Source organism: Hemiscyllium ocellatum, chromosome 33 (genome assembly GCF_020745735.1).
Source record: "Hemiscyllium ocellatum isolate sHemOce1 chromosome 33, sHemOce1.pat.X.cur, whole genome shotgun sequence".
Lineage (NCBI taxonomy): Eukaryota > Metazoa > Chordata > Chondrichthyes > Orectolobiformes > Hemiscylliidae > Hemiscyllium > Hemiscyllium ocellatum.
The window spans coordinates 22,627,678-22,652,090 of NC_083433.1; the positions used below are offsets into that span (position 1 = coordinate 22,627,678).

At 39.2% G+C, this 24,413-nt stretch overlaps 1 protein-coding gene across 1 annotated transcript in view; it reads left to right on the forward strand.

The window, feature by feature from the left end:
- Positions 1-1,217: 1,217 nt before the first annotated feature.
- Positions 1,218-24,413, forward strand: part of LOC132831480 (histone acetyltransferase p300-like) — a 123,475-nt gene continuing 100,279 nt past the window's right edge. The window contains exon 1 of the mRNA XM_060849644.1: positions 1,218-2,236. Coding sequence (XP_060705627.1) covers positions 2,152-2,236 — 85 coding nt within the window. The 5' untranslated portion in view covers positions 1,218-2,151. The remainder of the gene's footprint in view (positions 2,237-24,413) is intronic.

Sequence of the window (24,413 nt, forward strand, 5' to 3'; positions counted from 1 at the left end):
ATTTGATATGGAAATGCATTATAATAATATGCTCAAGAATATTTCAATTATTTTCTTAGTTGACAAGTTACCATTAGGCCACTTATTTTGTATGCATAATACGTAATCTGTGATCTAGGTTTAAATCAAATTTTATACATAGAAAAACCTCTGCTTTTCTTGCTTATTTTTGAAAAAATGTTGACAAATGTGCATTATTAGGCCATTTATTTTGAATATATATATAATTTGTGATATAGGCTTACATGGAATGCCACGCATAGAGAACTACTGCATTTCTTTTCCCTTTTGAAAAAAGTTTGACAAATGTACATAATTACACTACTTTATGTTTACGTATGTATAATTTGTGATATTGGCATGATGTAATTCTGTTCATTACAATCATCCAATGCCTACAGTATGAAAGCAGGCCATTTGGTCCATCAAGTCTATGTCAAATCTCTGAAGAGCATCCACCCAGTCCGACCCGCCTACCCTATCCCTATAACCCTGTATAATCACGCATTTTATGTGTATGTATATGTATGTGTCTAAATTGGCTTTAATGTAATTCTACAATTTTCCCTTTTGAAAAATGCGGACAAATGTGCATAATCAGCCAAGTTATTTTATGTATAGTATATATATAATTTGTGATGAATCTGTGCAGAATGAGGCCTTTTGTATACACAATTTGTGATATAGGTTTGAATGTAATGCTATGCATAGAGAGACTTATGCTTTTCATTGTCCCTTGGAAAAAGTTGACAAATATGCAGAATCAATCAATTTATTTTGTGTGTACATACATCTGTGATATAAACATTCATTGTAATTCTATGCGTGAAGAGAGCGAAAGCAGGGGATATCCTTTCCCATTCAGTGTGCAATCCAAGATGGAACGGAAGGGAAAATAGTATTTTCCAACCAAATATTGTGTGCACTCACAACAAAAAAAAATCCTGCGTATACGTTCTGATCCATCAAAACCAGCTCCCCTTCCCCTGTTGCAGAAGGGAAAAGGTTGCTGGAACCTGGGGAATGGGGAGCTCGATGACGTAATGCGGGAGGCCCACTGACCAATGGGAGAGCGGAGGCTGAAGTCACGTGGGAGAGTGGGGTTGCTCGGCTGTTTCCGTGAGGCCGGAGCCGAGTCGAACCGAACACCGGGCCTTCTCTCCCCTTTTTTTTCACGTCGCTGCGCTGCGCTCGGCGAGAGAACAACAAGCCGCCATTTTGTTTTGAAGAGAGGAGAAGGAGACAGAAAGAGAGAGAGAGAGAAGCGAGCGATAGACAGATAGATAGATCGAGAGTGGGGGAGCGAGCGAGAGAGAGAAAAGAGGAGGAGGGGGGTAAAAGAGAGAGGAAAAAAAACTTGGTTCGGGCTTGTGCGGATTGAAGGGAGAGGTGAAGGAGAGGGTTGAAGAAAAGAACAGGAAAAGAAAAAAGAGAAGGAGGAATATATCAGCAATACGAATTCAACAGCAGGGAAAAAAGGGGAAAAGTAGTAGTTTAAGAAAAACTCATTTTTATGCCGAGTCCGTTATTTAAAATAATTTTTAAAACCAGAAACATTTTTTTTTAAAAAACGGTTCCTCACCATTTTTCCCCCCTTGTGAAGAACGGGAGGCTTTCTCTTGAGAGGGATAGAGAAGGTGGATGAATCGTTCTGGCTTTATTGGATAGAAGGTGGTGGGGGGGGAGTGGGTTTTAAAAAAAATCCCCCGTCTTTTTTTTAAAAAATGTATCTGTATGTGAGGTGTCGGGAATGTGGAAGGAAAGACCGTTTCTGAAGTGATTGGGGATGTGGTTTTCGTCGGCGAAGCCGTCGTAACTTTAAATCTTTCGTTTTCTTTTTCTTTTAGATTTTCTTTCCCCAAACACCCTCCCTCCCCTCTTCCGTTTTCATTTTTTTTGGGTGTTGGAGGCGGAGGGGAGGGGGGGGGGTAGGCTGGTTTTGATTGCCCATGGACGATCGACCTAAAAAACCTGGGCCTGGCATTAGGCCTTAGGCTCTGAGACTTAAGAGAGAGATAGGGGGGAATTAATTATTTTCTGTTACCGTGCGGGGGGGGAGGGATTTAAACCTTCGATCAATCCGTAGCTTTTGCGGTTTCGTTTAAAAAAAATCCAAAAAGTTGTAAGGTGTAATTTTAAATTCGGGAAGAAATGGCAGAGAATCTCTTGGACGGACCGCCTTCAGCAAAGCGGCCTAAAATCTCCTCCCCGGCTCTATCAGCCAGCGATGGCACAGGTACTGTAACCCATTTTATTCCAATAGTTTGTCCATTTACATTAGTGGTTGTGCTTGATCGTGATTTTCTCTTTCAAAGACTTGACACACAAATCAAGGCTGTAGTCCAGATTTAGCATTTTCTTATTCCCATATCTGCGTTTATGTGTAAAATTATTAAACCCTATTATGAATCAAGATTGTGGGGAGTTCGTACATAAATGTTTTCTGTTAATTTTTTTTGGAGTATTTTCCGTTTGGAGGGTGATTTGTTTTTCTATTCAGGTATTGTTATGGAGGATGGGGAAGCCTAAATTATCCTTCGGTTGCTGTTTTATCCTTTGTTTTACTAACCACCTTTCGACTGTTTGCTACTTGTTTTATTATGGGAAAATGGACGAATGGTTTAATTGAGCATTTAAGATTTGTGCTTTGGCTAATTTATTGTTGTGGAAGAGGGTGGAATGGATATAGTGTTGCTTCGTCTTGACTTGGTTGAGTAGGTGTGTGTTCTACCGGATCACGTATGAAGTAGGGGTTTGATTGGTGTGTTTTTAAAATGGTTTCATCTTGCACTGAATTAAAAGTATGCAGAGTTTTTTTAAAAGTATGTTTTATATTAAGTCAGAGGAGTAGGTAAATTGAATTGCACCATGTTGTTTCAGGACAGTATAGTAAGGGTGTTCCTTGTTTGAAGGTTTTCCTTAACTTTGCTTTTGTTTTTTTTAAGTGAAACTTGAACAGCAGTATGAGGGAATATTGTGAATTTTTAATTTTGTAAAATATAAAGTACATTTCTGTTTTGATCATACTTTGTTCAGTGTGTTAAGCATGTTTATGCTTAAATGAGAGTTGTACTCTTATTTATACCTGTGTATTGAAAACAGCATATTTCTGCATATGTTTTGTATGATCTGGTATGGATACTTTGTCTTAAGGAAGTATGCAACATTGTGCTGCTCAGTTGCTGTGTCAATGCACTTATAAACAAATAAAATTCACTCAATTTGGCCAAATTATTTTTTTATTCTATTATTTCTAAATGCTATACTTTGGGAAAAGAAAAAGTGATATTCAGTATGTCATGAAACTGAAGTAATTTAATGTACAGAAAGTTCAGGATAACTAACTTGTGTTGGCTTCACATCTTCTACATATAATTTTAATTTGCAAATAAGCTTACATTATTTTAGTTGGTGATAATTTCCTTGATTATGAATCATTCAACCTGCATGCTACTTCCAGTATGTTAAACATAATTACTGGAATTGAACTTGGTCAACAAAAAGGTGCAGGTGTGCCTTAAAAGTTGAATTTGGCAAAATCCAGGTCAATTTTTGGGACTGGATGAAGGCAGATGCTCTAAATAACCTGCATGTTACATGTCTAAAGTACTTGCCCTGGATTGTTAAATTGCTCTAAAATCTTTGTTTATGTGAATCTGATACTTTGGGTCATATTTTTTTTAATATGGTTCTGTTGATCTTTCATTTTGCAGCAGTAACATTAATGCTTTTTGGTGAGTCAAACAGCACCTCTTAGTTCTTTAATAATGCTCAGCCATTTGGAACTATTAAGCTTGCTGAACCCAAAATTAGAGGACACTTTATAAATTGAGAGAGAGTTCCTCAAATGATTCGCCCGCCACCCATAAATCAGTTGTAAGTTAATTGTTTCCTGTATCAGATTAAATGGAATTCGCACTCCATAGTTGTTTGTAGGGTACAGTTTCTTAGGGGAGGTGTTGGGGTAACGAGTGAATCTGATGAGGCTGCAATAGTCACAGCTTTGTTGTGGTACAGGATAACTTAGATTTCATTTGGTCAACTCATCTGTGAAGATGTTGGGTAACTATTTCTTGTTCTACTTCCTAACACATGGCCACTTGCCAAAGAGCATTAATCCGTTCGGTGTTTGCTGTGTTGCTGTACTACAGTACCAAGATGGGTAGTCCATCAACTTCGAAGCATTTTGAATTAAAATATTTTCCCTCCCCAGATGTGTGTATCAAGCTTCGCATCATCCAATCACTTCTGCGTGGTCTATCTTTTATATAATGTCCTATGTAATGAGCTTTAGCTTTTACCCGAAATGTCGAATTCCCTGTTCCTTGGATGCTGCCTGACCTGCTGTGCTTTAACCAGCAACACATTTTCAGCTTTAGCCTGTTACCCAACTTTCTCATCACAGCACTATCAGCAACTAGAAACACAAAAAACCCTCATGAAAATTGCAGAAATATATAACCTTTGCAGATTTGTAGAAAACTCTGTCGTTCAAAATATACTAAGATTGATTTAGGGTTTTACTATATGTATTTATTCAATTTGTGCATTTTGATTGAAATTATTCTCTAAAATGGTGATTTTTGGGGCTTTTAGCATTTTAGCTAACTGCATCTAGTTTTTAATATTCCCTTAATATTTCTGCTTTTCCATAATAGTCCACATTAATCCATGCATCAGTGAGTTTTTGCTCTACAGAAACAGTGTTTAAGATATTTATACTGTACTTAATCTTATTCCCAAAGGTATCATCTGAGCGTTTTGTTCACTACATACATTTTTTTGTGTACTGCATTTTTCTTTACAAGGAGTTTCTCCACATCATCAAAATTGCAATAAGCATTATTTTTTGAGGCATTTAAAGTTAAAATTGGGGCTTGAACTCCAAAATAATACACAACGTATTTCAAGTCCTTGGTAGGCAAAGTATTTGTGCAAATGGTAAAATGTTATGTGCTGATTTTGACTTTTACAGTCCACTGTGTGTGTGTGTGTGTGTGTGTGTGTGTGTGTGCGCGTCTGCGCGCATATACACAATCTTTTTGTCTTTTCTCTTTTTTTCTCCAGTCTTTTTGTGTTGAATTAATGCATTTAGTTTAAATTCCAATTTGACTCTTCTGATTGCCATGTTAGATTATAAACAGTCCATTTGAAACATAAGATTTAGTTTAGTAATTCATTGCCTTGGCCAATACTTATCCCTTAGCCAGCACTGCTCATGACAGGTTATTTGGTCTTTCTCAAGTTATTGTTTGTGGAATCTTGCTGTATGGAAATTGGCTGCTGTAATTACAAGTACGAATGCAAACTTGAAATCCTTCTTCAGCTGTAGCATGCTTTAGTGTTTTCCAGGACCAGAGAATGGATCATAGTTATTTTCTTTATAGAACTTACCTTTTCAATTGGTCTTCATGTCAGATACCTTCTTCATGCAAGAAGTGTTAAACTCGGGTAATCTTGCATTAATGTGGGACTTTAGACTCCCTTTTCTCTCTCTTTTAGCTTGTTTCTGTTTTCTAATTGAATTGTAATTAGGCTTCGAGATATCTGACCTTTCTACACAGCCTTCACTTGTGGATCAACAGTTGCTCTTGTGCTTTTTATTTTAAATTTTAAAACATGCCTTTTTAAAAGTTCCCTTTTTAATCACTTCACAAGATTTTCAAGAGGTCACAGATAAGGAAAAATGCAAAGAGCGATGGGCCTCTATGAAATTAGGAATGGATGATGGGTCCTTTCCAAATCTTTTTGTACTCAGTAAATACAAGTGAATCAATATTACTGTAAAAAGTTGCATTAGTTTAAATAACGTAATATAAAAGTACATGGTGATTGATAAAATATTCCAGGTGGTGCCTACTCCAGCTGGTCCTTCTGCTTGTTAATAAAAGATTATCACAAGCCTCATGTTTTAAATCTTGAGTATTTTATTGTTAACAGCAATTGATTATTAATCTTCTACTACTACATCTATTGAACTGTTGCTCTCTTTTTTTTGTTTCAGAAAGTCATTTGTTGTAAAGTTGCAGAGATGCTGTTTCGTAATTTTTGAGATAAATGCTGTAGTTGCAATTCTTGATATACAAATTTTGGAGTGTTATTAATTGCTCACATCTGAGTGATCTACTTATAAGCAAACTTTTAAGGCATTTTTTTATTAAGGATTTTAGCAAGTGTTGTGATGAAAGAAGGTGCTAAAGTAATTTTTACATGTTATCAGTCCCTTTTCCCTGATCCCAACCCAATTTGATTAATTTGGCTCCTTCAACTCATTTGACAAATAGGCACTTTCCAAAAATTAATTTCTTGCTTGCAGTGGTGGTTTCTTTGTGAAATATATAATTATTTGTTCTAGTCTTCCAATATGAACTGTTGTCAATGCTTTTTGTATATGCTTGTTGTTTTTGCCCATAGATCAGCCCAGAGTTTGATAGCAAAGAACTAAGCATATTGTTTAAGGTTCAATGAACTTTTCTTTTAAACTTCATATTTAGAGATAGTTGTTGCAGGATCAGCATTGATGTATAATATTTTTGTGAACTTAATGTTTTAGTTTAGTCAAGTTTTGTTATGGTATTAAAGCAATTCTGAATATAATTCTCTTTGTTAACATCAAATGTTACAATTTGTGTTGGTTAATGTAACTGAATGCTACAGTATAGCTTGCTTAAATTATTTTGCAAGTGTTAATTAAATTTGAGTATGGCATTTCTGAGATAAGCTAAAGAACAATTCCCTAGGTGTGGACTTTAGGGAACAATCTAGCTAGCTGAGACTTTTTCTTGGAGCAAAGCTTTGTTTTCTACATCCTGTATCTAACTTGAGAGTTCTATACACTGTAATAGCTGGGGTGAGCTGTGTTCCACTACTTGAATATACTCAAACCTTGTTTTAAATTGTACAAATATCCAAAAAAGTAATAAAATGAAAGGGATGTAAACTTGTCAGTTTGGAACTCATCATTAATGATAGCTTGGCACCTCCAGTACATAGGATATTTTGAAGGGGGTTGATGCTACCCATCAAGCAATAAAATGTTAAAACTATTTATTGTCATGTCAAAAAAAAAGTAGCATGTGGCATTTGCATAATACATTACATTGCACAATATCTTGTGTATTTGCGTACAGGTTATTTCCTGGTAATCTACCCACAGAAAAAGGTATTGGAATATTATTATAACTTTAATGTCAATGTTTTAAAAGTAATAATTCCGTATTTTGCACAGCGTCCATAAGTAGCATGTTTTGTTTTTGTTGTTTAAATGCAAAAATGCACTAGATTGAATTGTCTTCTATGGAACTTAATTATAATTTCTGGTGAAAATTCAGGAAGAAACCTTTCAAATAAAGGATCCTTTCTGTAAGTTGTCCTCTACTGATGAATTTGTATTTGAATGTGCTAAATCAAAATGTTTCTGTTACAGACCTTTTTATTATTTTGAGCAAGTTAGTTTCTATATCACTTGCTAGTTTCTAAATCTTTGCTAAGTTAGCAAAAGTGCACACAATTAATTTGAACTTGAGTGACTTGTACAAATTCTTTTCATGATTAGTATATAAATTCCCATGAGTATCCATACGTGTATTCTTTGTGGAACTTAATGGCAATTCCTTCTCATTCAGGTTGTGTTCAGTAATCTGCAAAAAGAGGAGAAGGTTGCGCTCTAGAAGGAACGCACTTGACTCAATATGTCTGAGCCACCTGTTTGATATGGCAATCAAATCTGGTCTGTGATACTTTTACCTCAACCTTGAAATTTTTTCCTCCAGCTTTATCCAGTTTCTATCTATAAAGGATGCAGTGATTAATGCTTCTGGCTATTCTCTATAGTGAACCGTTCTGATTCCACAACCATGTCAGAATAAACTGTATGTGGCCCTCACTGAGATGACTTACTGTTGACTTCTTATCACTGATTCTGACTTTTGGTGTTAGATTTCTTCTTAGTTTCAGACAAAGCAGCATTACCTCTTCTTCGTCTTCTGTTTCAGTGGATATCTTCAATGTATAATGCCCATCGTAACTTTTCTCATTGTTTGTGTTATCTATTTGGATATTGAGTATAAAGTTGAAAACATCATATGGTTCTCTGTAACCTAACAAATATTTTATACTACTGTTGTGGTGGAATTTTTTGTTTAACTTTACATTTTATTTTAATTTTGAAGTTTACAGATCAGAATATCTTGGTACTACAGAGTACAGGCGAGTTTGTTCTATTTGAATATGGGATGGCAAGCAAGCATTTCTTGGTGGTGGTGATTTGCCTTGTTGAACTATTGTATTCTTTGAGGTGTAGACCCCGTCAGTGATGTTTGGAAGAGTGCTAGGGTTTTGACCAACAGCAGAGAAGGAACATTGAACTGTTTCAAAGTCAGGATGTACAAAGTTAAAAATCACACAACACCAGGTTATAGTCCAACATGTTTAATTTGAAGCACTAGCTTTTGGAGCGCTGCCCCTTCCATCAGCACTCTGAAAGCTAGTGCTTCCAGTTAAACTTGTTGGACTGTAACCTGGTTTTGTGATTTTTAACTTAGTACACCCCAGTCCAACACAGGCATCTCCAAAGTCCGGAACGTGTGTGACTTAGCTGGTGGTCCCATGCATCTGCTGCCCTTGTCCTTATAGTTTAATAAACTGTGGCAACATACTGGTTTCTTGAATAGTAGTAGAGTCACTGGTAACTTTGTTATTTTGATAGTGTGTTTTTTTGTTAGAATTAGTCACGTTTTTCTATTTACTGCCAGCTACCCTCCTTGATTGCATTGATTTGGGTGGTGGTCAGCTCCATGAATTCCAGATGCTTTTTCTGATTGTCTAGATTTATAGATGAAGCACAATGAACATCAAACTTTTTCAATTACAGGAAGTAAAATAATAGCTAAATCAAAAGTCACAGGCCCTTTATCCTACCTGTACTGTCCCTCCTCCCAATAAGCAGTCTTCCTAGCTAATATATCTGTGCACAAATGTGGGTGGCACAGTGGTTAGCACTGCTGTCTCCCAGTGCCAGAGACCCGGGTTCAATTCCCGACTCAGGTGACTGACTGTGTGGAGTTTGCATATTCTCCCCGTGTCAGCGTGGGTTTCCTCCGGGTGCTCCAGTTTCCTCCCACAGTCCAAAGATGTGCAGGTTAGGTGAAAATTGCCCGTAGTGTTAAGTAAAAGGGTAAATGTAGGGGAATGGGTGGGTGGCGGGTCGGTGTGGACTTGTTAGGCCGAAGGGCCTGTTTCCACACTGTAAGTAATCCAATCTAATCTAAAAAAGTTCTAATCACCATCCACTTTCTCTCCCCTTTATCCTTAATTTTCCTTTTCCAAGCTAATTTTGAATAGTCACCCAGCACAAACCTTTGAAGTAATTTTCACATGCTTAATTCTGAAAAGAATAATCTCAATTTTTATTTTGTTTAATCTTGTATTTATGACTAGTTACAAACAGTTCAGTTCTGTCTGCCTTGGTCCAGTCTTCGGCAGAACCCATGTATGTCGCATATTTAATAAGGTGCCATGTAGAAGGTTATATCACAAAAGTAGGAGAAACTATTTTGGCACGGGTTGAGGCTAGATTAGTGGACAGATAAGTGATTTTTGAATTGGCATGTGTGTAGCTAATTGGGTACCACAGGATCAATGCAGGTCCTCAGTCACTTCAAATTTATATCAATGACTGGGTGAGGGGACCAAGTTTCATATGTCCTTGCTGATGAAGGCAAAGTTGTGTGGAAGGTAACCTATAAGGAGGTTGCAAAGAGATCTAGATGGGTTAAGTGAGTGTACAGTAGAATGGCAAGAGGAATTTAATATAGAGAATTGTAAAAACCAGAATTTTTTAAAAGTTGGTATGAGGCAGGGAAATATTGATGTTCACAGTGACCTGGATGTCTTAAACAATAATCCCAAAATTAGCATGCAGGTACAGCAAGTAATTGCATAATGTGTCCATTTGCTTTCTTATTATTAGATGGATTGCAGCAAGAATGAAAAAGTCTACTGCAATCTTATAGAACATTGGTGAAACCACACCTGCAGGACTGCATTTAGTTTTTGTCTCCTTATCTGGGAGAAAATTTTGTTCAACAGGGTATGATAATTTACCAGACTGATTGCTTGCTTGCTGGGAGGAGGGGATTATCCTGAGAAGTTTTGTTTTACTTATTTGTGAGACATTGGGTGTCACTGGCTGGCCAGCATTTATTGCCCATCCGTAAGTGCTCTTGAACTGAGTGGCTTGTTATGTCACTTTCATCAGAGCACAGCACAACCATACTGCTGTGCTAGAGTCACACATAAGCCAGACCAGGTGATAATGGCAGATTTCCTTCCAAGAAGCACATTAGTGAGCTAGATGGGTTTTTCTGGCAATTGACAATGGTTTCATGGTGGATTCTTAATTCCAGATATTTTTAATTATTGAATTCAAATGTCAGAATTTGGCAGAATGGCAGAATTTGAACCAATCTGTGATTTGTTTGAGAAGATTTGTAGCTGAGGTCGTAAATTTGCTCACTGAGTTGGAAGATTTGTTCTCGGATGTTTCATCGCCATGCTAGGTAATATTATCAGCGAACCTCCATTGAAGCACTAGTGTTCTTTCCTGCTTTCTATTTGTGTCTTGGTCTGTTGTGGTGGGTGATATCACTTCCGGTTCTTTTTCTGAGAGGTTGGTAAATGGGGTCCAAATCAATGTGTTTGTTGATGGACTTCCAGTTTGAATGCCAGGCCTTAAGGAATTCCCTTGCTTGTCTTTGTTTAGCCTGCCCTAGGATGGATGTATTGTCTCAGTTGAGCTGGTGTCTCTCATAGTCAATGTATAAGAATACTAGTTAAGGATAAAGAAACACGGGCCGCACTACTGGACAAACCAAGGACACAAACACCAGACAATACCCACTCCATCAACAAGATCAGCATCCTCAAGCTAGTAGACCTGTGCCTCACAATCCACTTCATCTTTATTGACGTGACCTACAAACAAACCAATGGGACGCCTATGGGATCACCAATATCAGGATTCCTTGCAGAAGCAGTTATGCAGAGGTTGGAACAAACAGCCCTCCCAATGATCCAGCCCAAGCTTTGGGTCTGCTATGTTTATGATACCTTCATCATCACGAAATGGAACAAATTAGAAGAAATCCACAAGCACGCAAACAACAACCTTACTGGTATAAAGTTCACCAAAGAGGAAGAGAACAACATCATACTCCCCTTCCATGATGTCACTGTAGAATGAAAAGCCAGTGGAGAGCTGCGGACCAGTATCTACAGGGAAGCGACACACGCAGACCAGATACTCGACTACTGGAACAATCATCCCAATGCCCACAAACTGAGCTGCATCAGGATATTATTTAAACGAGCCACAACACATTCCACGAGAAGCTGAAGATAAACACCTATCCAAGATATTCAACAACAATGGGTACCGGATGAGCACAGTCCGCTGATTCTTACACAATAAACCTAATTAAGACTATTCAACATGCGCAGAGACTGTAGCTGCACTGCCATACATTAAAAACATCTTGGAAATGATGACCAGTCCTCTTGGCATCATGGTAGCTCACAAACCTACCAACATACTGAAAAGCTCTGGATGAACTTAGAGCCCTGTGCCAAAAACTACCAGAAAGAACTTCATATACAAAATACCCTGCAAGGACTGCAACGAACGTTACATCGGACGGACAGATAGACAGGAAATGAGCCCCCAGGATACATGAGCACCAGCTAGCCACCAAAAGACATGACCAACTATCACTAGTAGGAGAAAGTGAGGTCTGCAGATGCTGGAGTATCAGAGCTGAAAATGTGCCCTGATGAAGGGCTTATGCCCGAAACGTCAAATTTCCTGTTCCTTGGATGTTGCCTGACCTGCTGCACTTTTCCAGCAACACATTTTCAACTATCACTAGTATTCTTACACACACACTGAGGGACAGCAGTTCAACTGGGACAATGCATCCATCCTAGGACAGGCTAAACAAGGATACGCAAGGGAATTTCTAGAGGCCTGGCATTCAAACTGGTACTCCATCAACAAAACACATTGATTTGGACCCCATTTATCAACCTCTCAGAAAAACAACCAGATGTGATATCATCCACCACAACAGACCAAGACACACACATAGAAAGTGAGACAGAACACCAGCGATTCAACGGAGGCTCACTAATGATATGACCGAGCATGGTGACAAAATGGCTGAGAACAAATCTTCCAGCTCAGCGAGCAAACTTACAACCTGAACCAGGATTAAAAGTTTAGCAAAAATACCGCTAGACCATAGTCTCTTCTCATTGAGCAGACTAGGCCCACATACCTTGGACTTCAATGAGATCATTTCCTGTTCTTCTAGAATCTAAGCTCTTAAGGAGTTTGACAGGATATTTTTCCTGACTGGGCTAACTTGGAACTGTGAATCAACATCTGAGTTGGGGGTGACATTTATGACTGAGATGAGAAATGTGTTAATTCAAATGAATGTTTAAATTTCTCTATCCCAGAGAACTGTGGTTGTTTTATCATTGAATATGTTCAAGAAGGAGCATGAGAGAACTTTGAAAATTAAGAAAGTAAATTTATATAGAGCTACTGCAAAAGTTGGAATTGAAGTAAATGAGCAGCTATGATCATATTGAATTAGCTGTTGGAAATAGGCATGTTGTTCCTAATGCTTGTGTTCTTATTAGTATTTTTATCATACACCATATTGTTCTCATGAAAAAGAATGCATTTTTTCAATAGGAAGGATGTTATTAATCTTGAAAGGGTTCAGAAAGATTTACAAGGATGTTGCCAGGTTGGAGAGTTTGAGCTATAGGGAGAGGCTGAATCAACCGGGGCTATTTTTCTTAGAGCATCAGAGGCTGAGGGGTGACCACACTGAAGTTTATTAAGTCATGAAGGGCATAGATAAGGTGAATAGCCAAGGTCTTTACCTCAGCACAGCAGAGCCCTAAACTGGAATAGATTTTTTTTGGGGGGACTGGGGGGGGGGGGGGAAAGAAGGAGTGAGAAGGAGATTTAAAAGGGGCAACTTTTTCACACACAAGATGGTGCATGTGTGGAAGGATACAATTACAACATTTAAAAGGCATCTGGTTGGGTATATGAAAAGGAGGGGTTTAGAGGGTTTTGGGCGAAATGCTGACAGATGGGTCTAAATCTATTTGGGATATCTGGTCGGCATAGACAAATCAGACCTAAGGGTCTGTTTCTGTGCTAAACAACTCTGACTATTTGGCAGCATCTGTGGAGTGAGAAACAGTTAACCTTTTGAGTGTACTATGACTCCTCAGAACCAGGCAGTGTTACCAGACCTGAGTTTCTCTAGCATTTTCTTTCTTTTTTGTGAACTGTGGCTATTTATTGGACCATGTATGTTGTGTTCACTTTGTTCCTTTTATCATCTGCATGACGTAAGAAAGATTTTTAGATCTGTATCATAGAACTCCTACAGGGCACAACGTGGCAATTTGGCTATCAAGTCTGCACCTTTGAAGACCATCCCACCCACACCCAGCCCCCTATCATACCCATAACCCCGCATTTTATCATAGCTTATTCATCCCTCCTGCACATCCCTGAACACTACAAACAATTTCAGCATGGCCAATCCACCTAACCTGCACATCTTTTGAACTGAGGGAGGAAACCCACGCAGACACTGGGAGAACGTGTAAATTGTCTAGTCCCTGGTATTGTGATGCAGCAGTGCTAACCACTGACACACCATGTTTGCCACTGTGTGGGCATATGAGATATTCCACAACAAAAAATGCAGACCCGGTGTTGGTAACCTTTAGTTTATTTTCATCATGAAAGCTATTTACTGCTCTGCTTAACCAGGGTGATATTAACAATTCAACTAATTTAAAATATTGCCTAATAATGTTCCTTTATGCTGACTGTGACAATCAAATTGCTTTTAATTATGTATTGAGATGTGCAACTTAGTGTTTGGTGTCTTACACTGAATGAACACTGGTGCTTGGGTATTCCTGTTAAAATTCTTGGTTGAATTTGGAGGGAGAAAAGTTACAACTTGCCGCATGAAAAACTGAAATAAATGAACGAAAACATAAATGCATAGAAAATACTATTTCACACTTTTAAAATGTATTTTTTAATTTGCTGACTTTGGATGAAAGTGTTGAAATAATGTGGATGGTGACTAATTCAATCCTTTTTATAACTTATAAAAGAAAAACATAATTAAACCAAGTTTATGATTGCTTAGAAGCAATGGGTTCACTAGCATGGCATTGTTCGCTTAAGCAGAGCAGCTTTTTAATAGATTATAAGGGTATGCTGATAAGTTGTTTGTCCTTCCCTTTAAGATTCCAGCAAGTTTTACACTTAGTTGTGAATGTTTTTAGAAAGTGGGATTGAGGTGTATTGAATTTTGAAATATTTGAGTGCAAAGTAATATAATACTTGAATTTCAGTAACTCATAACTTGTATGTCACACAACTAAGTATTTATCAGTAAACCTTTGGCTACACTCCTCATAGTTGGAAAACTGTTTTAAATTGGCAGTGAAGAAGGCATTTGGCATGCTAAGAGTTGGGATGTTTTGTTGCAGCTGTACAAAACTTTGGTGAGGCCACACTTGGAGTACTGTGTGCAGTTCTGGTCATCCGATTATAGAAAGAATGTCATTTAAATGGAAAGAGTGCAGAAAAGGTTTACTGTGATGCTACATGGACTGGAAAGTTTAAATTACAAGGAGAGGCAGGATAGACTGGGACTTCTTTCCCTGGAGCGTAGAAGATTGGTGACTTTATAGAGGTCTATAAAATCATGAGAGGCATAGATAAGGTAGGTAGCCAACAGCCTTTCCACATGGTAGCGAAGTTGAAAACTAGAAGGCATAGGTTTAAGGTGAGAAGGGAGAGATAGAAAAGGGTCCAGAGGGGCATTTTCTTCTCTAGAGGATGATGAATGTCTGAAAATGGGTTGCCAGAGGTAGTAGTGGAGACGAGTACAATTTTCTCTCTCAAACATTTGGACAGCTGCATGGATCGGATAGGTATTGAAGGATGTGAACCAAATGCAAGCAAATAGGACTTGACTAAATGTGAAAACAGGGGAACATGGACAAGTTGGGTCGAAGGGCCTATTTCCATGCTATAAATTTCTCACTCTAAATCCACACTTAAAACAAGCCTTTCAGGAGCACTTTTTCCCCCTTTTTGCTCAAATTAAAACTTGCATTTATGTACCACTTGTCAGGCTGCAGGATTGTCATCCTGTTCCCCCGCCTTAGTTGAAGCAAAACGCTCAGAGACGGTGAAGTTTTACCTCCTTCGTCTTTATTCTGGGCCCTAGAGAGAGAATGACTGCAAAGGTGCAGAGACACAAGTTCTCTGTCTTCTCTCAAACAATAGTTTCTCCATGAACTATATAGTCATTTTACAGGGAGGAGCATCCAAATAAGGCAAATACATATTGATTGGGTGACCATTACAATCAACGAGTATCAATAGCAAAGACCAAACCTCTTACTGTTATACAGTGAATGTTCTTAACCTTGTTAACTGGATTCGTGTAATGGATACTTTTCCCTGCTAAACTGATCTTATGTACTGAATGCTTCCAATATTGTTAAATGACTATACCTATTGTTAAATGGCTTTTCCACCTTGTTAACCCATTACCCTTGCCTCCAGCACCCCATTGTTAACTATACGTTCTCATCTGATCTGAGTTATGCTCAGCTGGACCTCTTGCTTCACAAAACTCAAACTTAACTCTTTCCCTGCTTGCTTATACCCTATACACATTTTCAGAATCCCCCAAACCCATCAGAACCAATGTGTAATTTTGAAATGTAGTCTTTGTTGTCATATAAGAAACACCAGCCAATTTGCATGCCACAAGGACCTGCAAGCAGCAACATGACCAGATAATCTGTTTTTTGATGTTAATTAGGGAGAAGTACTGGTCATGGCAAAGTTTCAGTTGCAAATGCGCTACTAATGTTTTGCCTAATATTGGGATTTTTCTTGTGGGATGGAAACTGAAAAATGTTATAATTTACCTAATCGATTAAATTATCAAGAGTCTTCCATGCACTCCCTTAATTGGATTTAACAGCATTGGTAAATTACATTTTTTACATTTAATAGTATTCCATAATAGTTTCTTGCCTATGATCCACTCTATTGTTGGTCACATTTCTTAGTTACGCTTTTAGAACTTGCTTACTGCTGACAATGAATTAACTATTATTGGATGCTCTTTCTAACTTTATATTCTTGGAACTGATGTTGCCAATGTGTTATACCTCTTGCTCTCGTAACCCTTTCCTACTGCATTTTTGACAGCCCAATGTCTCTTACAGCTTCTTTGTCAGCTGATTAAAAATTGTTCACTTACACAGAACCTTTGTCTCTTCTTGATAAATCATCAGTCATAACTCTCGAGCCAACCTTGTACCATTGGTCTTTGAAAATTTTTGTTGCATTCCTTCTCAAGTGTTACTGCCTGCTAAATTTCTGCCCAACATTCTTAATATCTGAATCCTTCCAATGGGTTTTCCACCAAAAAAAAGTTACATTAAGCCATTAGTGGCATCCTAATTGCCTGTGACATTAGTAAAATATCCGTGCTCCTTAGTCCTTGCAGATGGACAGCTTTTGACTTTTGTCAGGCTGGTTGAGATTTCATTTACATGCTTTGAGTTTTATTAATTCAGAGGTTAACCTGCAATGACTTCTCTTCCCATTTGCAAAGCATCTCCTCTGGAGAGAACCTCTTTCCACAAAACGCATCTGTTCTTAGCCCCCTCCTTTTTCACATCTCCATGCTGCCCTCAGCAATATCCTGGCCTGTCCTCGATTGTGTCTCATCTCTGTCTGTCTTGATCCTTCCACTGTTTCTAAACTGCCTGTTGTCTAGTAGGTGAGCAGGAATTTCTTCCATTGAAAATTTAGAAGACAGAAGCTGCTGTCTTTTTAGTCCCAAGTATAAACTACATTCAACTCCCACTTACCCCAACCCTTACCTATCTGACCGGTAGCAACAGTATTTGATCCTTGTATGAAAGGATGTTGTGAGAATATGCCTGTATCCATTCCTGAGCACTGTTGCAAATAATTGAATTCACAATGCAGAGCTTGTTTAAAAAAGGTTAAAAATTGCTGATACATGTTGTTTGCCCACAGATGCTCATTTTTGTTATTTTTTGATGTGGTTAGGCAAATTCATGCTTTTGCAAATAGGAGTTGCGATACTAGAAATCTGCATCATGGCTAAGATCAGCTATTTTCACCTCTAATATCATCTGACCTGGCTTTTGCTGCACTTTATCTGCTTTTGTAACCTTTATTGTGCCTTTGTTAACTCCAGATTGAGCTATCCCAAAGCATCCTACCTGACCATCTTTTGAAAAGTTGAGCTCATCCTGAATTCTGCTGCTAATGTTACTAATTTTGCAAAGACTTACACATTTACCTTCCTTTTTTCTACTTTGGTTAATTTGCCTAATACCCCACTTAGAGAAAGTGAAGGCTGCAGTTGCTGGACATCAGAGTCGAGAGTGTACTGCTGAAAAAGCACAGCAGGTTAGGCAGGATGGTCCGAGGAGCAGGAGCATGAACGTTTCGGGCATAGGCACCTCATCCGGAATATCCCCACTTGGTTTATGTAAAATATTGTTAATGCCTTAAAGTATTTTAGGATGTTAATTACCCTAAAGGAATTATATGAATCCAAGTTTTTTCACTGAACTGTATTAGCCCTTTTAAGTTGCATGCATATCTATGCTTATTGAATGTTGTAAGAATGAGAGGTGATTTTTATTTACACATTTCAAGATTGAGGTGGCTTGGCAGGGTTAATGCAGAATTTAAGAAGGAGATAATCAAGAATTTATTTTCTGAGAATCATTAGTCTTTGGAATTTGGAAATGGAGGCTGAATCATTGAATACATTAAAGGGCACATTGGACAGATTTTTGATTGACAGAAGAATCAAGGATAGACAGGAAAGTAGAATAGCTAGTGCAGCCAAAATCTCATTAAATGATGGAGTAGACACAATGGACCAAATGGCCTACTCTTGTTCCTATTTGATATGATCTTATACTGAATTTTATGTTCTGGCTGCAGTATAATGGTTCTCATTGTTAAAGAAAATATAGATAAATGAAACATTGTTAAAGGCAATTTCTTCAAACTTCCTAATTCCTCAGTGTAGGAATGCTATATCCTTCCTAGTCACTAAAGTATATAGAATAGGAAATTATTGCATCTCACCTTTCAGGGGCAAAGTATCAAGTTGAGACCTTTTCAGTCTCTCAAACCACTCGAGCAACTTCACCATTCACTGAGATTATGCGGATGCCCTGACCAAGCTCTCTATATCTAGTTTGTCCTGTTTCCCTAGTAGTTTAGATAGATTTTTGTTAATTGATCTCTAGCTTAAAATTAATGATTCATCTTGCATTTGTTGTTTGCTGAAGAGATTTCTAAAATTGCATCACCCTTCTGTATTTGTTTGTAGCAGTGCTTCTTGATTTGCTGAATGGGATGAATTTAATTCTTAAGACTAATATCCTTTCTGTAGTCCTGGCCCCTCCAACCATCAGAAATAATTTCTTTCTAATCTACCCTACCTGTTCCCCTTTTTAATATCAGAAATTAATCAAATCATGAATTACATTCTAAATTCCAGGAAATACAATGCTTGATTGTCAGTGCTAAGATTAGAATGTGGTGGGGGATAACTCTAAAAATGCTGTAGAAATATGAATCAATTTTGGAAATAAACATAGATTTGTGAAAAGAAATACTTATCGATTTAAGATTTGAGTTTTGATGTATCCGAGAAGATGGTTGAAATAATGTAGTTGGTATGTGTGTTGTGGATATCCAAAACGCATTGAAAAATGTGCCCTGCTGGCCTTGGCTGCAAAATAGGCCCATGGAATAAAAGGAACAGTGACAGCATGAATTCCAAGTCCAGAGGAACATCAATTATTCGAATACCAATTATTCAAAAATCGGATAATCCAGAGATCTCGAGGTCCCGACAGAAACATTCCATCAAAGATATGTGTCCAGCACTGATCGTGTCTTTTGTTTACAGTGATTAAAAGTGCTGGCCGGAACAGTCCTGGACTGATGGGAGTGCAGGCACTGTCTCTAAATGAGTGACCTCTCATCGTATGTGTCTGTCTGTGTCCCCCAGAGGAAAGGCTTTGAATCATTTAACCAAATAATTGATTATCTGAACAAAATAGTGCCCACCCATCTTGTTCAGATAATCAAGGTTTCCCTGTATATCGCGCTATACAGGACAGTAATGGTAAAATTCTTCCTCCTGGAAGAAGTTATTAGTGATGTTTATGGGGTTTGTGCTAGGACCACTTGTGGTAAATAATGACCTTAAACCTTGTTGTAAAAGGTTTAGGAGGATACATATGAGTTAATTGGCAGACGCATGATAGATAAAATTTAATGTAAGGAAGAGTGAGGGTGATAACAAAAGACAATAGATATAATTCTAAAGAGGATGTAGGAACAAAGAATGTGCACATGTCTACAATGGTAGGGCAGGTTAAGAAGGTTGTTCAAAAGTCTTGGCAGAATTCTGGGCTGTAAAAATAGAGTTGGAACACAAAAGGAAGGAAGGTATGGTGAACCTGTTTTTAAAAAAAATGCTGTTTGAGCTTAAACTAGAAAATTGTGTCCATTTCTGGCCATCATTTTGGGATCCTGAGAGGTCAGAAAAGATTTTAAAATGTCCGTGCGAAGGTAACTAGAAGAAGCTGAGGTTCTTGGGGGATGCTGTGCGGCAGATTCTATGGAAATATTTAATGGGAATTGGATAAGTGCTTAAAATTAAATTGCTGGGTTATGGGAAAAGGTGATTTAACAGGCCCTTTTTACATCATTTTGCAGAAAGCTGGCGTGCTTGATGGCAATTGGCCACCTCCAATGCTGCAAACGTTCTAAGATTCTTTGACTCTCCACTAAATCCAACTTCTGCCCAGCAATAGAACTATTTAACTGGTTTCTTTGTTTATCTTTGACAGGTTTTATTCCCTCCAAATTGTTCATTTGTTCCCTCAAGAGTGTAGACTTGCAATTCTACCTACTTATGTTGCAGGATATGATGTGAAGCCGTTATGTGACTCTTATCCCGCAAGGCAAAAGTCCAACTCGGATCACATTTCTTCTACAGAAATTACTGTCGTACAAAACTGCTTTACATTTGCTTCAACCCCTTCTCCATCCATGATTATAGTCACCTCCAACCTGGGTATGAAGAGTTAATAGATTTCCATGTCTCTAAGGTTGACATCTTTATTGCTAACCTTGTATTTCCCAATTCCCTTGCACTCACTTCCTGTTATTGGGTCAAAAAATCAACTTTCACTAATTCAATCCTGCTCCTTACCTATTCCTACATGCTGGATAATCCATGAAATCATACTTCTCCTACATACTATTTGACTCAAACTGAGTTTACAATGTTATCTTTTTCCAGTTGTGCAACATTGCTCACTTTCACCCCACCTTATTCATTTTTCTAAATTTCTGATCCTTGACTCTGGCAACACTCCATCTTGGAGTCACACTTGCAGCTGTAGAAAAGCCTGTCTGTATCTCTTACAATTAAGTCTCATACCACTATTGTTCTTCCTTTGTCTCTTCTCCCACCTAGTACAGCTGATTTCTGGTGGCACTCCCCAGAGAAGCTGTTACCACCCACCATTTTCCAACACATAACTATTCTGGAGTGAGATGCTTTCTGGGGTTTACTTGCCTGCCTTCCCTCGTTTGACTGACTTGCTTTCCTGTGTTTCCTTAAGCTGCTGGGTGACACTCCTAACAACATGCTATTGATGTAATTCTCAGCCTTGTAGATCTCTGCAATGCCTCTAGTATTGCACTGAACATCCAGAGCTGGTGGCACTTTTTGATTGCCAGGAGCATTGAAAAATTCCCACATATTGGAAACTGCAACACATGGCATTGAGATACCCTGCTAAACCTTAAATTACTCTTGACCAAAACACACAACCAAGTAGGAAAATATTAATTATAATTAACTATTAACACTACTGTTTAATATAAATTTAATCTAGATTTAATAATTCTTTGCTTTTACTGAGATATCAGGCCCCTCTCCTGTATCTATAAAACCTTTCATTCCCTGTTCATGTTTAGAAATTTGTTTCTTTTTCAGATTTTCTGGGGCCAAAACATGCAGCTGCACAATAATTAATTATAGAGCATGGAGATGTACAGCACAGAAACGGACCCTTCAGTCCAACTCATCCATGCTGACCCAATCGAGTCCCACCTGCTAGCACCTGGCCCATATCCCTCCAAACGCTTCCTATTCATATACCCATCCAGATACCTTTTAAGATTCCTGGTTACAGATGTTTCAGTAAGATTAGGGAGGGTGGTAAAAAAGGAGGGGGGGGTGGCATTGCTAATTAGAAATGGTATAACGGCTGCAGAAAGGAAGTTTGAGGGGGATCTGCCTTTGGAGGTAGTATGGGCTGAAGTCAGAAATAGGAAAGGTGCAGTCACCTTGTTGGGTGTTTACTATAGGCCCCCCAATAGCAGCAGAGATGTGGAGGAACAGATTGGGAAACAGATTTTGGAAAGGTGCAGAAGCCACAGGGTCGTAGTCATGGGCGACTTCAACTTCCCAAATATTGATTGGAAGCTCTTTAGATCAAGCAGATTGGATGGGGCGGTGTTTGTGCAGTGTGTCCAGGAAACTTTTCTAACTCAATATGTAGATTGTCCAACCAGAGGGGAGGCCATATTGGATTTGGTACTCGGTAATGAGCCGGGACAAGTGATGGGCTTGTTAGTGGGTGAACATTTTGGTGATGGTGACCACAATTCTGTGACTTTCATCTTGGTCATGGAGAGAGATAGGTGCGCACAACAGGGTAGGTTTTACAATTGGGGGAAGGGAAATTACGATGCTGTAAGACAGGATTTGAGGAACATAAGTTGGGAGCATAGGCTGTCAGGGAAGGATGTGGTGGAAATGTGGAACTTTTTCAAGGAGCAGATACGACGTGTCCTTGATATGTATGTACCTATCAGGCAGGAAAGAAATGGTCGTGTGAGGGAGCCTTGGTTGACGAGGGAGGTTGAATGTCTAGTAAAGAGGAAGAAGGAGGCTTACATAAGGTTGAGGAAACAGGGTTCAGACAGAGCAGTGGAGGGATACAGGATAGCCAGAAGGGACCTGAAGAAAGGGATTAGGAGAGCCAAGAGAGGGCATGAAAAGTCCTTGGCGGATAGGATCAAGGATAACCCCAAGGCATTTTATGCGTATGTGAGAAACATGAGAATGACGAGAACGAGGGTAGGTCCGATCAAGGACAGTAGTGGGAGATTGTGTATTGAGTAGGAAGAGATAGGAGAGGTCTTGAACGAGTACTTTTCTTCAGTATTTACGAACGAGAGGGACCGTATTGTTGAAGAAGAGAGTGTGAAACGGACTGGTAAGCTAGAAGAGATACTTGTTAGGAAGGAAGATGTGTTGGACATTTTGAACAACTTGAGGATAGACAAGTCCCGTGGGCCTGATGGGATATATCCTAGGATTATGTGGGAAGCAAGAGAGGAAATTGCAGTACTGTTGGCAATGATCTTTTCGTCTTCACTGTCAACGGGGGTGGTACCAGGGGACTGGAGAGTAGCGAATGTTGTGCCCCTGTTCAAAAAAGGGAATAGGGATAACCCCGGGAATTACAGGCCAGTTAGTCTTTCTTCTGTGGTAGGCAAAGTAATGGAAAGGGTACTGAGGGATAGGATTTATGAGTATCTGGAAAGACACTGCTTGATTAGGGACAGCCAGCACGGATTTGTGAAGGGTAGGTCTTGCCTTACAAGTCTTATTGAATTCTTTGAGGAGGTGACCAAGCATGTGGATGAGGGTAGAGCAGTGGACGTAGTGTACATGGATTTTAGTAAGGCATTTGATAAGGTTCCCCATGGTAGGCTTATGCGGAAAGTCAGGAGGCATGGGATAGAGGGAAATTTGGCCAATTGGATTGAAAACTGGCTAACCGGTCGAAGTCAGAGAGTGGTGGTAGATGGTAAATATTCAGCCTGGAGCCCAGTTACAAGTGGAGTTCCGCAGGGATCAGTTCTGGGTCCTCTGCTGTTTGTAATTTTTATTAATGACTTGGATGAGGGAGTTGAAGGGTGGGTCAGTAAATTTGCAGATGATACGAAGATTGGTGGAGTTGTGGACAGTGAGGAGGGCTGTTGTCGGCTGCAAAGGGACTTAGATATGATGCCGAGCTGGGCTGAGGAGTGGCAGATGGAGTTCAACCCTGCCAAGTGTGAGGTTGTCCCTTTTGGAAGAACAAATAAGAATGCGGAATACAGGGTTAACGGTAGAGTTCTTAGTCAGGTGGAGGAACAGAGGGATCTTGGGGTCTATGTACATAGATCTTTGAAAGTTGCCACTCAGGTGGATAGAGCTTGTAAGAAGGCCTATGGTGTATTAGCGTTCATTAGCGGAGGGATTGAATTCAAGAGTCGTGAAGTGATGTTGCAGCTGTACAGGACTTTGGTTAGGCCACATTTGGAGTACTGTGTGCAGTTCTGGTCGCCTCACTTTAGGAAAGATGTGGAAGCTTTGGAGAGGGTGCAGAGAAGATTTACCAGGATGTTGCCTGGAATGGAGAATAGGTCGTACAAGGACAGGTTGAGAGTTCTCGGCCTTTTCTCGTTGGAACGGCGAAGGATGAGGGGTGACTTGATAGAGGTTTATAAGATGATCAGAGGAAGAGATAGAGTAGACAGTCAGAAACTTTTTCCCCGGGTACAACAGGGTATTACAAGGGGACGTAAATTTAAGGTGAAGGGTGGAAGGTATAGGGGAGATGTCAGGGGTGGGTTCTTTACCCAGAGAGTGGTGGGGGCATGGAATGCGCTGCCCGTGGCAGTGGTAGAGTCAGAATCATTGACGACCTTTAAGCGGCAATTGGATAGGTACATGGATGGGTGCTTAATCTAGGATAGATGTTCGGCACAACATCGTGGGCCGAAGGGCCTGTTCTGTGCTGTTTTGTTCTATGTTCTATGTTCTAAATGTTGCAATTGTTCTAGCCTCTACCACTTCCTCTGGCAGCTCATTCCATACACTGACCACCCTCTGCATGAAAAGGTTTCCCCTTGGGTGTCTCTTGTATCTTTGCCTCCTCACCCTAAATCTATTCCCTCTTGTTCTGCACTCCCCCACTCCAGGGAAAAGACTTTGACTATTTATCCTATCCATGCCCCTCATGATTTTATAAATCTCTATAAAATCACCAGTCAGCCTCCAACACTCCAGGGAAAACAGCCCTAGCTTATTCAGCCTCTCCCAGTAGTTCACATCCTCCGACCCTGGCAACATCCTTGT